At 36.1% G+C, this 17,169-nt stretch overlaps 1 protein-coding gene across 19 annotated transcripts in view; it reads left to right on the forward strand.

The window, feature by feature from the left end:
• RFX3 (regulatory factor X3) overlaps nucleotides 1-17,169 on the forward strand; it is a 303,201-nt gene that overhangs the window by 262,841 nt on the left and 23,191 nt on the right. For 16 of the 19 annotated variants that reach the window (XM_082404391.1, XM_082404387.1, XM_082404393.1 and 13 more), the window contains one exon: nucleotides 9,711-9,864. The exons of 1 other annotated variant lie outside the window; for it this stretch is intronic. In XM_082404391.1, coding sequence (XP_082260517.1) covers nucleotides 9,711-9,864 — 154 coding nt within the window. Of the gene's footprint in view, nucleotides 1-172; nucleotides 8,908-9,710; nucleotides 9,865-17,169 lie in introns of those variants that run through there. 2 more of the 19 variants (XM_082404384.1, XM_082404383.1) reach the window with 2 other exon arrangements.

A 17,169-nucleotide genomic window follows, 5' to 3' on the forward strand; every position in this document is an offset into this window, starting at 1 on the left:
AGAAAGGCTCTTATTCAAAGCCCTAGAAGTTCTCAGATGGGAACATCTGAGATTCCAGTCTAGATAATATGTTTAGCAACCGTCAGAAAAGGACTACAGTCCTCCTTCTGGCAAACGTGTATTATTCAGTCTTCTTTCTTGAGGCCTTACCACCACTCTTCTTCTTCTCTAGTTCAGGGATTCTCAAACTGTGGTCCCCTAGACCAGTAGCATCACTATTGCTTGGAAACACATTAGAAATGCATATTTGGGGCTTCCCTGGTGGCGCAGTGGTTGAGAGTCTGCCTGCCAATGCAGGGGACACGGGTTCGAGCCCTGGTCTGGGAAGATCCCACATGCCGCGGAGCAGCCGGGCCCGTGAGCCACAACTACTGAGCCTGAGCGTCTGGAGCCTGTGCTCCGCAACAAGAGAGGCCGCGATAGTGAGAGGCCTGCGCACCACGATGAAGAGTGGCCCCCACTTGCCGCAATTGGAGAAAGCCCTCGCACAGAAACGAAGACCCAACACAGCCAAAAATAAAAATAATAAATAAAAAATTAAAAAAAAAAACAAAAACATATAAAATAAAATAAAATAAAGAAATGCATATTTTCAGACCCCTCCCCAAAATCTACCTGAATCAGACACTGCGGAGGGGAGGCCCAGCAATCTGTGCTTTTTAAAGTATCGTCCAGGCAGTTCAGATGCACACGCAGAACCACCTAGTTAAGTTCTTAATTTGATCAATTACAATTGTTTTCAAACCTAGCTGCACCTCAGAATTAGTGGAAAGAAAAACAAAACAAAACTCCTAGGTATCTCCCAAAAACTACTGAATCAAAATCGTGGTGGTTAGAAAGTAGTGATGGGAGTAGGGGTAATCAGAAATTTTTTTTTCAAAAAGCTTACTCCTGGTGATTCTAATGCATAGCCAGTTTAATATCGAATAATCTAGTAATACAAAATGAATCACTTTTTGACTAAAAGGATATATATAGATATATATAAATGTATGTTTTTCTAGACATAGAAGGAACCCCAGGAGAGAAAGATTACTTGATATATGATATCAAATGTCGGGGTGAACCACTGACCATAGGTCTACTCCAGGGGTTAAAAACAGAACCTGTGTAAGTTGGCATATATACTATATATATGACATAGGTTGGAATTGACAGAGTTCCATTTCTTAAGCTAAGTTAGGTAAGTTATATTTTTGACCCCAGAATTTATTCTTGTGATGGGAGTTCATTTCTTTGCTTCTTTAGATAATGGGGGCCTCACTGGCTTGGGCCGGAAAGCCATGTCTACTTTGAGGTTTAGGCAGTCCCTAATTTAGTTCCTGTGCAACCATGCGCATATCAAAGTAGTGACTACAGGACATACCACTGACTGTGGCTATGGGTACCCTATGGTCATCATCTGGACCTCAGTGGTGAGTCCAAAGCAGTTGTGAGGAGAGAAGGTATACAAAGAAGTAGCTGAGTTTAGAGACTAGCAGAAATTCTGAACCCAGTAAGCCCAAATTACAGGATTTCCATCTTGTTTTGACCACCTTGATAAAGATGGAACCAGAGATCTTTTAATTATGATGGTAGTTGCTTGGTTTTTATTGTGACTTCTTTCTTTCTCAACTGATTTGGTCCAATTCTTATTTCTTAAACTGAAGTAGAGGTGTAGATTCGCTGTATATGTTTAATTAGGAGTTAAATTATCCTTACATCCTGAAAATCGTTTTCTAGTGTCTAGCCCAGGGTTAAATGCAGTGAAAGAAAGTCTACCAGTTTTGTGTTGTTGCTTTGTTTTTGTTTTGGGGATGGACTAATTCCACAGTTCTGTCTCTCATATATTTAGTGCTTTTAGTCCACATGATTTGAAAAGCACCTTATTAAGGTGCTGTCTAACTCTGTGACCCACTGATATGCTTCATTAAAGCCAGTCCTAGGTTTAGAGCTGGGTGTCAGTGAGCAATGTGTTGATGATATGAGTTTTCCTTTGATATATGGGGAAGATTTGGAAAACATTATCACATAATTCTCAAAGTAGATGTAGAAATAGTAGTAGTAATAGTAGGGTTCAAAACTTTAATTTGGGAACATTTCTTAAGAAGATTTCAGATATTTTCCCATTTGCTTGCAAGTTGATTTCGTCCATTTTTTTTTCCTCAGAAAATCATATAGATGGTATATGTGCTTCATGAATGATGAAACAGAAGTTATACTAGCTGTTGTTCCAAAACCTATATGACCAAAAGCAGAGTGCATCCTCTATATCAGAAAAAAGCAAGGATTTTTTTTTTTCTTCTTACTGCTTTCTTATGTCATTACATCAGACTTACCCTTACTCCTTCCTGAGGACTTTTTTTTCTATGTTTAGTTGATATCATTTTAGAAATACACTCCTGGAGCCTTTGTCTCCACAGAGATTTGTTACAGGTTTCTTGACAGAAAATTACTTACTTGTATTTCTTGTTCTCTGCAGATACACAAACCCAGTAGATCATCACTTGCCTGCCCTCTGTCCTCCCTGAGTTGGGGATAGTTGGCTTGTTATTGTTAGACACTATTATGGTTATTATTTTCATTTCAAGCAGTGTTGAAGGCGTATACTTCAGTGCCACAGAAGGAAAGGCATATTCAGACAGATGCATACCTCCTGCTGGTAGGCGAAGTCAATAGCTTAGAAACTTAAGAGCCTCTAAAATCTGACCTGTTTTTTACCGAGGCATAAAAACATATTGAGTAATGAAAACTGCATTCACACACAGAAGCAGAATTACAGAGTATTTTTTTTTAAATGTTTTTGGCTTTGTAATAAGAATTTGGCAGTCACATATATTAATCCTTCATTTTCTGAAGTTGATTAATCTCATAATTTCTAAAATTCTGTGTATATATTTATATGCATACAAATAAAGAAATGGACTGGCAGAGAATCATGATAGCAGCAGTTGACATGTTGCTGCAAACACCCTCTGCTCCAAACGGGGGTCTCTCCTTGCCTAACCTGGCTTTGAATGGCTACTGCTGGCTCCCTGGGAGGTGGAAAAAATATCACCACCTTTCTTGGGCAGAAATGTAGAAGTTAAGTGGGCCATTTCTCAGCTTGTGTGTTTTGTGGATAACGGAACACAGAATTCCTTAGGGTCACCCTGAGGGTCAACCAAGTATCCCATTTTTAAAGAATGAAATTTATAGCTTTGATACAGTGACTTGAAAGGGGGCACAGAGAACCTAGTTTGCCTACAATTGAACAATATATAAATCTTCCAAAAAGTAATACTCTTTCAGAATCAGCTATAAGCACTGTTTGAGAAGAGAGTTCACGGTAGCGGGGAGGGGGTGGTCACAGGTGTGATGTTCTCATCTTTCTTCTTTGGAAGGGTGTGATGTATCCCCAAATACATAAAGAGGTGGATTGAGTATCATGTGTTTGGGGATATGTTTCAATTTCCACACCATGAGTTATAAAGACAAATACACAAAGGTATTTCTCATCCATTATAAAATAATTAACATTTATAACTCTGATTTTAAAAGGAGTTGAATTCATGGTAACTTAGCAACATGAAATTCAGTGGAGTCAATTTTGCAACATATCTTACAGAAGTCTGAATCAGACAATAGGTTTCCAATTAAACTGTTAATTGTGTCATTTGATACTTGGCTTGTAGGGCAGAAGCCCAGCACAGAGAGCATGAAGCAGACATAGCATTAATAATATAATTCAACTGATTCTTTTCTAAACATATGACAATAATTTCATAGCATGCTTATCAGTATTTTTAAAAATAACTAGATATTTTAACTGAAGGTCAGCACCCTTTTTTTTTTCATTTTCCAACAGAATTTAGTATTACGTGTGTACTTTATGCTGAAATAAGGTGATTGCCCAGCTGTCAAGTAGAATCCAAAAGCCTTAGCATGGCCTATAAGATCCTACATGGTCCAGCTGCTAGTGACCTCCAGGTCCCACTGTGTATTCTCTTTGCTCACGTCCTCCAGCCACACTAGCCTCTGGGCTGTCCTTGGAATAAAACAAACATAGTTCTGCCTCAGTCTCTGTATTTGCTCTCCTTTCTGCCAGGAAAGCTCACATGTTCACATGGCTCACTCCTTCACTTCAGTCTTGGTTCTGCTCAAGATATCACCTCCTCAAAAAGAGTTTTCCTGACACCCTAACTTCAAGTGCCGGCACCCATCACTCTCCAATCTCTTAACCTGATTTATTGTTTTTCATAGGGTTTATCACTACCTAACTTTATATTTTATATCTACTCTGTTTTTATCAACTGTCTGTCCTACTAGAATGTGAGCTCTGTTGAAACCAAATTTTTGTCTGACTTGCTCTAGAACAAGACCCTGGCACAGAGTAGGAACACAATAAATATCTATTGAATGAATGAATGTGAATTCTCTTGGAATAAAAAAATTGACTTTGCATTTTGTTTAATAATACCAGAAAGCTACTCAGTATGAATATTCTTCTTAGTCATTTACATTATTTTAAGGGAAATATAAAGCCCTAAAAGTTGAATTTTGAAATATATATATAATTCATTCTATATCTGTGATATTTATCCCTGCAAAGATTTATTGACATTCAACCGGCCCAGGATTCTTCTATGTTACAATGAATATCTTCTTTTTAAAATAAACATTTTTTGGATTATGAAATTAGTATATACTCACTTTAGAAAATCTGGGAAATACAAATACTATAAAAAGAATAAACTTAAATCATCCATAATTTTACTACCCAGAAATAACTACTGGTAAAATGTTTTCTTTCAGTGTTATATAAAGTTGAGATCCAATTGTTTATCAGAGTTTATTATCTGTATTTTTCCCTTAACATTTTTCATTTAACATTATACCTTAAGCATATCTTAAGAAACATAATTTTTAATGTCCTCACAATATTCCATTTTGTGTATGTCTCATACATTATTTAAACATCCCATTTGTCTCTTATTCTTGAGCATTTAGGTTGTTTTTGGTCTTGTGATACAATTATAAAAAATACTGTAACGATTATCTTTGTATAAAGTTGCACATTTATCTTCAGATAAATTGAAATAAATTTGCACTTTTTAAGGTGACTAATACTATCTTAATGAAGTGTGCTATCTCGATGCTAATAAAGTATTAAACATTCCCATTTATTTAGGGATAGAATTTTTTTAAGAATTATATAGATGGTTTCTATGTTAAATGGGCTCATGTTATACTTTTTAGTTCTTGCACTTAACATTATATCATTGACATCTTTCCAAGTTACTGCCTATATGTGTACTCTCCCTCATTTCTTTGAACTATTGTATAAATTTACATATATGAATGAACCATTTTTTTTACTTAGTATCCTACAAATGGATATTTAGTGTTGCCCCCTATTTTCTCACTAGTATAAATATTGCTGCAATTAAAACTATCTTTGCTCATTTGTGTAAATTTCTAGAATTAGAACTGATAGGTGATCACACTGGTCAGAATGGCCATCATCAAAAAATCTGCAAACAATAAATGCTGGAGAGGGTGTGGAGAAAAGGGAAGCCTCATACACTGTTGGTGGGAATGTAAATTGATACAGCCACTATGGAGAACAGTATGGAGGTTCCTTAAAAAAACTGAAAATAGAACTACCGTATGACCCAGCAATCCCACTACTGGGCATATACCCTGAGAAAACCATAATTCAGAAAAACACATGCACCCCAATGTTCATAGTAGCACTATTTACAATAGCCAGGACATGGAAGCAACCTAAGTGTCCATCGACAGAGGAATGGATAAAGAAGATGTGGTACATATATATACAATGGAATATTACTCAGCCATAAAAAGGAATGAAATTGGATCATTTGTTGAGATGTGAATGGACCTAGAGAGTGTCCTAGAGATTGTTCATACAGAGTGAAGTAAGTGAGAAAGAGAAAAGCAAATATTGTATAATAACGCATATATCTGGAATCCAGAAAAATGATATATATGATCTTAATTGCAAAGCAGAAATAGAGAAACAGACATAGAGAACAAATGTATGGATACCAAGGGGGAAAGGGGTGGGGTGGGAGGAATTGGGAGACTGGGATTGACACATACACATTATTGATGCTATGTATAAAATGGATAACTGATGGGAAGATACTGTATAGCACAGGGAACTCACCTAGTGCACTGTGGTAACCTAAATGGGAGGGAAGTCTAAAAGGGAGGGGATATCTGTACGTGTATGGCCCATTCATTTTGTTGTGCAGTGGAGGCTAACACAGCTTTGTAAAGCAACGATGCTCAGCCATAAAAAGGAACGAAATTGAATTATTTGTAGTGAGGTGGATGGACTTAGAGTCTGTCATACACAGTGAACTAAGTCAGAAAGAGAAAAACAAATAACGTATGCTAACACACATATATGGAATATTAAAAAAAAAAATGGTTCTCATGGACCTAGGGGCAGGACAGGAATAAAGACGCAGACGTAGAGAATGGACTTGAGGACATGGGCGGGGGGGAAGGGTAAACTGGGACAAAGTGAGAGAGTAGCATTGACATGTATACACAACCAACTGTAAAATAGATAGCTACTGGGAAGCACAGGGAGATCAGCTCGGTGCTTTGTGACCACCTAGAGGGGTGGGATAGGGAGGGTGGGAGGGAGACGCAAGAGGGAGGGGATATGGGGATATATGTATACATACAGCTGATTCATTTTGTTATACAGCAGAAACTAATACAACATTGTAAAGCAATTACACTCCAATAAAGATGTTAAAAAACAGAAAAAAAAAAAAAAAACACCGTCAGAGAGAGAGATAGCCTGCTTGTATGAGGGCTTATTTTCTGAGCTTTCCATCAAGGATCATGGTCTTGGGTTGGTTGCTCTCCAAAGCCTGCAAATAAAAGGTATTTTGTAAAAACAACAACAAGAAAACACTGCTAGGTGAAGGCATTTGTGCATTTGTAATTTCAACATGTGTTGCCAAATTTCCCTTCATAAATGTTTTGTGAATTTATGCTTGTAGAAACAGCAAATGAGAGTTCTTTCCCCATACCTTCTCCAACACTGATCTTTTAATGTCTTATAGTATAATAGATGATATATGGTATCTTACCTTTAGTTTACATTTCTTTTAATTTTGAATAAGATTAGTCATATTTTTATATACTTGTTAGCCATTAGTCTTCTCCAGGCTGTATTTTAAATAGCTGCTGTCTTTCTTCAGCAAGAGATGTGTACTTAGGAGTGAATATTCCACCCCATATTACTTAATTTTTCAAAATTATTTACTTCACATGATCAAATTTGGATGTATGTAAAAATGTTAGGCAACTTTTTATTGTTATTTTTATGTTGTTTTTGCTTTTGCTTTTAAAGTAGAGGATTCTCTGCCTGTTAAAATTTGTTCCATAGGAAAATAAAGTTTAATTTCAATAGCTATTAAATTTATAATAATTATTTTTATGAATAGGTGATGTGTTACTGAATTATGGGAAAAGCATGCATCAAATTATAACAGAATTTTGTCATTATATCTTTGACATATAAATGAAAGTGTTAATTTATTTTTAGTGATTCTCTTATAGAGTTCCAAACTTAAGGTATTCATTAAAGTATTTGACTCTAAGGAATCATTCACCAGTACTGCTTTTTATGATAATGAGTATATTATTAACGCCAACATATGGAATAGTGTAGTAATAGGTAGTTTTGCTTAAGATCTCACATACATTATCTCATTTGACTCTCAGGCTAATCTTGAACCTTTAAATATTGAATGACATACTCACAATCAAGATCACATAGTGGTTAACATGGATCTAACTCCAAACCCATGCTTTTTTTCTTTTTAGTAAATAGATCCACAGAATGAGAGACATCTGCCATCATCATATAGTAACACCTGTTCTTGCTGCCGTAGCCAAATGAGAGTCAGAAGCTCAGCTCCTCCTGTTCTGTGTATTAGGAGCATAATCACTTATATTTGAGTCTTGTTCTATTCATTCATAAGTTTATTTCGCAACCTTTAACGCATTTTATCCTTGAAATAATCACGCAAATTAGGTAAGACCAAAAGTACTGCTTTCACTTTCACCCAAAAGGAAAAACACTCTCATGGAAATGATTTTTTTTGAGATTGATAGTGAATTAATGAAGAACCAGGATCAGAATCCAGGGCTTTAGAGTTTTAGATGTACAAGGATGATCTGTCACTTGCCAAGTTGAATGTGTAGAATTTGATACATTACTAGCCTCTATATAAATAAGGTTGAAAATGAAACAGAAATGTACAGTCTTCTGTTTTTCCATCTGTCTGGCGTTTTACAATTCTTCATTGCAAAATAAGGCCTAGGAATATCAGCCCATACATTTGTGAGATTCTATCTCCTCCTATCAGAGAATATAATGCCTGTTTTAGTTTGCGTAAGACAGAAATCTCTAGAAAAGGACGCTAAGTGAAAGTGAGGAGAAACACACACACACACACACACACACACACACACACACACACACATCCTACCCTGACTCTAAGTTAGAAATATTAAAGAGATTTGAAGTGCATGGACAAGCTTAATAATTGACATGTCTTCAATGAGGCCAAAATTTTATTTTGACTCACTTCCATTTTGAGTATAATAGAGTGTATTGTTAGTATTTTATTAATAATATGGTTCAGATTTTGGTATTTTATAAATTAAACATTCATATTTTTCAAAGTTATGCATTTCTTAATTGATTTTATTATGCTATTTCTAATGGAAAAATCACCTTAATTTAATTTAATGGAAATCAGTAAGGAACTAGAATCACTTAATAAATTTGCCTTCCAACAGAACTTGCACGGATCCCTGTACATAACCTCCTACATTCTACGTTGCCACATCTGGGAACATTGCTTAGTATATATATATATATATATATTTTTTTTTTTTTTTAATAAATTTATTTATTTTTGGCTGCGTTGGGTCTTCGTTGCTGCGGGCTTTCTCTACTTGCGGCGAGCGGGGGCTACTCTTCGTTGCGGTGCGCAGACTTCTCATGGCGATGGCTTCTCATTGCGGAGCACAGGCTCCAGGCGCGCAGGCTTCAGTAGTTGTGGCTCACGGGCTCTAGAGCGCAGGCTCAGTAGTTGTGGCGCACGGGCTTGGTTGTTCCGAGGCATGTGGGATCTTCCTGGACCAGGGACCGAACCCATGTCCCCTGCATTGGCAGGCGGGTTCCTTACCACTGCCCCACAAGGGAAGTCCCTGCTTAGTATATTTTGTAAACTTGGTCAAATACATATTTTTCTCACAGCATACCCCAGAGGTCGTTATCACTGAGAGATAGTGACATAGTGTTTACGCATCATCAACAAGACCTTCACTTTGAGTTGCTTTTTCTTATGGTGATGAGTTGTCAGCCTTCCAAAAATCTTTTTTATTCAATTCTGACCCCTTTGTGAATTTAATAGAATCAAAAGACTTGCCTATGACAGTAAAATGGTTTTTCCCAGTTAATACTTGTCTAGCTCTAATAAGGATCTAGTCCAGTTTCAGTGAAGATGACCTCTTTACCACTCTGTTTGAAAGAGTTGAGCCAGCTGCTTTCAGTAGTGAAATTATTCCATGGCAGGTTGTGTGCTGTACCAATCTTTTAGACCTCTAACTTCTTTTAAGAGGAAAATTAGATTGAACTCTAATCCTGCTCACTAACAATGGCTGCATATGTGTCTTTTCTCTTGGAACAGCTCAATGGTTATTCGGGACTTAACCCTCCGCAGTGCTGCTAGCTTTGGCTCCTTCCACCTGATCCGTCTGCTCTACGACGAGTATATGTTCTACTTAGTAGAACATCGTGTTGCTCAGGCAACAGGAGAGACACCCATAGCGGTCATGGGTGAGGTAAGAGAGGCTAAAAGAGCTATGACCCCACAGGGCTTTCTAAAAAGATCTGAATTTTATTTTAATCTAAATGTATTAATCATCAAAGCAACGGTTCCTAACCAATGAGTCTTGGGCCCCAGAGGGCCTGTGTGGTTATTTCAGGGGGTCCTTAAATCCCTCTGTTCATATATATTTTCTTAGTCAAAGGTTCTAAAACTGTCGATTATATCATGTGAAAGTACATGGAATATTTCAATATGCTATAAAGGTGTCTATGTAAAAGAAAATCTTGAGAATCACTGAACTTTAAAAAATCCTTAATATTACTCAGCCATAAAAGAGAATGAAATAATGCCATTTGCAGCAACAGGGATGCACCTAGAAATTATCATACCAAGTGAAGTTAAGTCAGACAGAGAAAGACAGATATTATATGATATCACTTATATGTGGAATCTAAAAAAAATAGTACAAATGAATTTATTTACAAAACAGAAACAGACTCACAGACATAGAAAACAAACTTATGGCTACCAAAGGGAAAGCAGGGGAGGGATAAATTGGGGGGTATGGGATTAACAGATGCACACTACCATATATAAAATAGATAAGCAACAAGGTTTTACTGTATAGCACAGGGAACTTGATCCAATATCTTGTAATAAACTGTATGGAAAAGAATTGAAAAAAAGTTTATAGATATATACATATATAAATATATGTATAACCAGATCACTTTGTTGTATACCTGAAACTAACACAATATTGTAAATTAGCTATACTTCAATTTAAAAAAATCCTTATTGACTGGAAAATAAGAAAGATTGATGCTTCTGATAAGGCTAAGGGCTAGGAACTCAGAGGAAAAAGTTAAATATGTGTTTTGTAGACTCTTTTTCCAAGTGCCCAAGAACAAAATGAAGGATAATAACAATGATGATGAAAATGGTAGCTAACATTTTGGGGGCACTTACTATGTGCCAAACACAGTCCTAAGTCCCTTATGTATGATAAAGCATTTAACACATACAACAACTCTTTGAGATAGGTGCTATGTTATCCTGTTTACAGATGAGAATCTGAGGTTCAGGAAGAAAGCTAAGACACAGAGAGATTAAAGGGTTGCATAGCTAGCAGACAGTGGAGACCTGTTTTGAATATTCAGTCTGATTTTCGTACCCATGCTCCTAATCACTAAAGGTGTAGGAAAAAAGTTCTCTTCTTCTTAATTTCTGGATAGTGTCAAAATGTATTTTCAACATGTCGTAAAACTAAAATGCTAAAGTTAATATACACAAGGGCTGGTTAATATAATGAGGGAGAGATGCACATGCACAAATGATTCAGCCCTGGCTCACTTTGTTGTATTGAACTGGGTTTTGATTGAATCCAGATTTTGCTGGATTATGCCAGGTTAGGCAATGTTACATATTACTGCCCAAAGCAGTCAAGAAGACATGTTCACTTTTAAGCTATGTGTATGTGCTTATTTAAATTTAAAAAAGTAAAAATAAATATTAGATGCTTTTCCTAGTTTAATAAATATGATGGTAAAGGTATAAATTTAAAAATATATTAAAATACCTCAAGGACCTTTATAAGTATTATAATATAAATAAAATACATGTGACTTTTATTCAGAAAGTTGGTTAAAATATTCTTCTTTCCCTCTTTAAAATCCCTTGCTGTATGCTGATCTATATGTGTTTGTATGTTTCTTAATGGTGATTGTGCCTAAATGATGCCAATTATATGTGTGTGAGATTAAGCAAGATTCATTTTAGCTTTTAAATTACAGGCAGGGCCTCATCATTGACCAAAAACAATCTGGAGTTTTCTTAGATTTGACTTCCCCTCAGTGCCTCTTTCCTTAGTTCTTTTATAGATGCCTGGTTGCAAAACACCCAGTTGGCAAATAGATTAAATACGATAAAATTTTTTAACTCAGGGCTCAAAACTTCTGAAATAGACATGCCTTTTGGTATATTTAACACATTTGGCAACTACCTCATATGCTCCAGGACCTCTTTAACAGGATAACCAGGATAATGATAAACAGCGATTCTCATTAACACCATGTGGCTAATCCTGATGCGTGATCTCTGCTTCCCTTGCAACTCTAGGGAACAAACCCTGTGGCCATGAGCCAGTGACACAGTGTGAAGATTTAGCGACCTCCTCATATGCTAATACAAGCAGTACTGACTCACCAGTATTAAAATGGCCTTATGTAGTCTATACTGCCAATTAATCATTCTAATGATTTAATTGACATTCTTTTTTACTATATGTAAACAATGTAAATGAATAAGACAGATTGCCACATGATTCAAAGATATAATATAAATAAAGTCTAGATCAGAAAATAAGGTATAAATACCTTCTCTAAGATCAAAGATCTAAGCATACCTCTTGATCTCTTTGCTTACTATCTCCTTACCCAATTTATAGGAAAATCCTTTGAGCTGTCTTTGCTCATCCATTATTCAGCCCAGGCCAAGTAAAGCTAATTTTACAGACTTGATCTCCCCATAAAACATTGATGCTTCATAGACCAATTGGCCATTATAGACCTGTTGGCCATGGTCATATTATCATGTCTAAAATTTCTTGATTCTTGGGAAAAGGAGAGGAAATTCAAGAGAAAGGAAGGCTGTTTTCTCCTGCATCTCTCACGTGTTATCCTAAGCCTACCCTAGAAATGAGATTGGAGGTAAAAAAGGCTTTCGTGTGTCAAGCCTCAGCTGCATTCTTAGCTCCTTAAATGACTTCCCTTTCCAAACCTCAAGTCCAGAAGTGCCTGTGTATATAATGGGAGCAACACCACAGGCCAAAATCCATTGAAATCCATAAAAATCACCATTACCCTCAATTGCAGCAAGTGGTTTTCAATCAACAGTAACAACAACCACAGAAACAATAATAATTGTCACTATCTATTGAGAATTTATTATACCCTTAACGAAATCAAGCTCTTGATTTATCTACTAATGGTCCTTTCTCAGTAAATGGTACCCTCCCTGTCGATCCTGTTGGGTATGTGGGCATCATCTTTATGTATCTTTCTGTCTTGACCTGCATATCCAGCCAGTTACTAAGTCTGCCCTTTCCCAAACTCCCCATAGTGCAGTCAGTATCATCTTATGAAAATGCAAACCTGATTGTGTTATCCACACTTAAAACCCTTTAGTGGCTTTTTCTTCTTCTACTTAAGGAAGAAAAGTCTTTCCTTGGTATAAGATCTGGCCCTGTCTCTCTGATCAACCTCACCCTCCCTCTTCCAGGTCCTTCTGCTGCAATCACAGTAGTCTTTTCTCTATTCTTATTCACCAAGCTTTTCTCATCATTGGACCACTGTGTAAACTGTTCTTTACCTGGAACCCTCTGCCTGACTCTCCTTGCCCATTCTAACTCCTTCATGTCTTAAAATATCAGTTCCTCGAGGAGGCCCAATTTCCCCCAGACTACGTTAGATACTCCTTCACTCTCTGATTTTTACTTTTACTTTTCATGCTAGAACCTACATAATATTAATTGCGTGATTCTTCGTATGATTTGTGTTATCGAAGATTTAACGCCTGGAAATAATGGAGAACTTTAAGTTAGAAGAACTAAACTCTACTTATAGTTCTGTCATTTATGGTAGTATAATCTTGGGCAAATCATGTTCACTTTTGTTGGTTCTCAGACTTATCTCTAAAATTAATTTATTCATTTATTTAACAAATACTTCTTATGCATCTACTCTAGACCAAACATTATAACGTTTAGGATATAGTGATGAACAAAATGGATTTTGGTGCTGCATTCAAGGAACTTACATTTTAGTAGGAGATACATATTTGTTAAATGTTCATATAACTACATAGCTATAAATTCTGATAAGTGCTGTAAAGCAAAATTAAAGGGATATAGGAATACTTAAAGAATAATATTCACTTGTGGGTGAATATTATTTTTAATCTATTTTACAGATGATGAAATGAGACACAGAGCCATCAAGTCACAGTCACACAGAGTCACACAGCTACTGGGTTGTAAAATCAGGTTCTGAAACCAAGCAGCCTGGCACCAAAGCCCTTGCTGTTAATCTACCATGCTTATTACCTGCTGCAGGATGGGGTGAGATTGGAATAAGAATAGTTCAGAAATCAGTAAAGGGAAAGCTGAAAAATAGTCACAAACTTTATTGGACATTTGTTTTACCTTTATAGGTGCTGTATTTGGGAGAGGTGTCAGGCAGCTAAATAGATCCAGAAGCAAAGGGAAAGGTTTCCCTTTCAAAGTAATTTAAGGATAATTAATATATCTTTTCACTAATGTGAATTCAATAAATGAGTTTTAAAATTAACGTTATTTACATTATTCGAGCAGGCAAGAGAGACCAGTACATCATGTTTTACATATAAACACAGTATGCACACATACAAGTTTTATTTTTACATTCCCTGTAGCCCTGACATTTCAGTTGTTGAAATGAAGTCTACCATGTAATGGAACCCCCAAATGAAACAACATCACCACCATGAGTTTTCTTCTAAACGTCAGCCTGCTACTACATTAATACTGAGCAGTAGGTTATTTAAAGCATTTGCATTTCCAAAGTTTCATTATTATTTTTATTTTTTGCCTAGATGATAAAAAGGAAACTATTTACTGCTAAGATTTATGCAATTTTTTGAATTTTTATTTAAATATTATAAATATGCCCATAGAGTTTCTGGCAGTGGTGAAATTTTAAGAGTAGGAATAAAGTAAAATAAACAAGTTGCATCTGTTTGCACACCTGTTAAATTTTTTTAAAAATCATAAGGTTTTCTGTACAGCTCTGACAAGGAAAATTGAGCAGAACAATATCCTTTTATTTGGATTTTATGACTATTTGAAGGATATTTAGAAGTTAATGGCATACATGCTTTATTTCTTTAAAATATACGTAGTCTTAATATATTCACTGAATCTACAAATTTTTATTGCTTCATAAAATGATTTTCTGTGACAAACATTTTTATATTTAATGTATTAAATATATTTAAATTGTCTATCATAATTTAATTATACTTAATATTATATGTATGTAATCAACTTTTTGAAATAAAAATAGGAACCAAAAGCTGCTTTAATTGCTCAGCTATGAATATCAATATTAAAAATATAATATTTTAGTGATATTTTTAGGGAAAAAAATTGAGGAACTCTTAAGGATTACCATTAAAAGAAAAATGTCTTGGCTTCACTAAAATTGATATACTCAAAGTGAAAGGGGAAAAAACTCTTTAAAATTTAAAAACTGGAGAAGAACAATAATAATTCACAGGCAAGCTTTTAGGATAAAAGTTGAGTGAAAAACTTCCATTTGATGGAAGTACAACCATTGTAAATATGCATGGATGCTTAAGATAAAATCGAATTAATGAAAAATAGATTTCAGTGAGCATTATTCTAGTGCAACTAGGGAATACACTGAAAATGTACCTGTTGAATAATAGACTTGTTATAGAATATTTAAAAGGGATGAATCATATCACAGTTGAAATCATTTGCAGGAAAAAAAATCTTGGAACAGTAGTAACTTAAAAAGTGTAATGAATATTTGTCAAAAGTTATATTAGTTATTATTTATAATAAAACTTACTGTTTATTAATATTTTTCTAATTGAAGACTGGTCTTGTGACAACTACTGTGCTAAATGTCTTACATTTTTATTTAATAGTCACCAAAACCTTACAAGGGATATGTTAGTGTCCCCATTTCACCCATAAGGAAAACAGAGGTTGAAAGTTGCCCAATATCAGAACTAGTGGTAGCGCTAACTGTAGGAAGTGGGGCTGTCTCACTCCAAATAGCCAAATGGGTTCAATCCACATTTTAATTTTTCACCATATAAATTGTTTATAGACAGTTTTGGAATAGGGGCTAATTTCTTTCTGTCTGTACTTTATAACTCCCCCAAATGCCTGCACACTCGCAATCATGCACAAACCAGATGCCTGGTATGAAAGCTTTCATTATTTTGTTCCAAGGCTTCTTTCCTCTGCATTGCAGGATGCATCTTGATAGTCCTACCATCCTTCCCCTTTCCACTTTTTGTTAGTAGACGTTCAGAATATGCAAACTAAATGGAATATTAGTCTAAGCAAATTGCAGTTGGAAAGCTAAATCTGCCAGAAGACAACAACAACAACAAATTACACCCTTCAGCGCCTCTGTACCCACCCACAGACCAGACCTAAATCAAAGTTATGTTTTTAGAATTTGCAGTTTGCTTTTAGCTGTAAATCTGCTCCTCTACATTAGCACAATTCTGACAACTTGAAAATAAATGATAAAAGTGACCCCCTGGAAAGCCTTTCTCCTACACCTTCATCCTCCAAGTTCCTAAGAATTATCTCTGTAGATGCTCTCCTATTTTTTTTTTCTCCTCTTTCCTGGTTTGTCATTCTGTTCCTTACTCTCCTTGCATGTGAGCAAAGCACCTATTGACTCAGCAGCCCAGGGCTGCAACCCTATCCCTCTGGGATCCCTGCTCATTAGCTTCCTCCACTTGGTTTCCTTCCCTGCTTGCTCTGGGCTCTAACTTCTCCTCACATCCTCTTCAGGGAATGGAGTTTTGCTTACAGCTCTGGTCTAAACACAATCCCACAATAGGTGCCCCAAAAATACTCATTCAAGGAAGGAAGTACAAAAGAATGATGGAAAGACAGACAACCAACTAACAGAACTTCTCATTTCATTTCATGATGGACATACTGGATTTCTATATCAGCAGGAAAATAATGCTCCTAGACCAAGAAGAGCTCCCTCTCCCCAGAATACTCCTTCAGCATTTCAGAGAACCTCCGTATGAAGTTGGGTTTTCATAAGTGCTTACAATGAGAGATTAGTTTTCCTAAAGTGTTTGGAAGTGGGAAAAGAGAAGAAAATAGAAATCCAAGATTTCTTGACATTTTTCAAGAACTAAAATGATCACTGTAGACATTAGGAAGGGAAACTCGGCACACTGTCCTCTTCAGCAAAGTCCACCACTGGGCTCTTTGCTTAGCAACAGGTTAGCCTGGTAGCCCAGCCTCAGAGTCAGCTAGGTGTGAAAGGTTCCCTGGCCTAGATTAAGCATGACAGCTCCCCCTGCTGGCCTCCTTGCCATGCTCTATCATCCTGTGCCCAGCCCAAGTGGCTCTGGCCTTCCATTGTCTTTCTGGTATTTTTGCTCAGACACAGGTAAAGTTGATGGTTGCTGGTTCTCCTGGTAAAGAAATAGTCCTTGTTTGGGATGGGTAATTTCCTCAATTCACAGGAATTGTTTTCTGCTTTTCACCATCACT

Source organism: Balaenoptera borealis (genome assembly GCF_965194805.1).
Source record: "Balaenoptera borealis genome assembly, chromosome: 8".
NCBI lineage: Eukaryota > Metazoa > Chordata > Mammalia > Artiodactyla > Balaenopteridae > Balaenoptera > Balaenoptera borealis.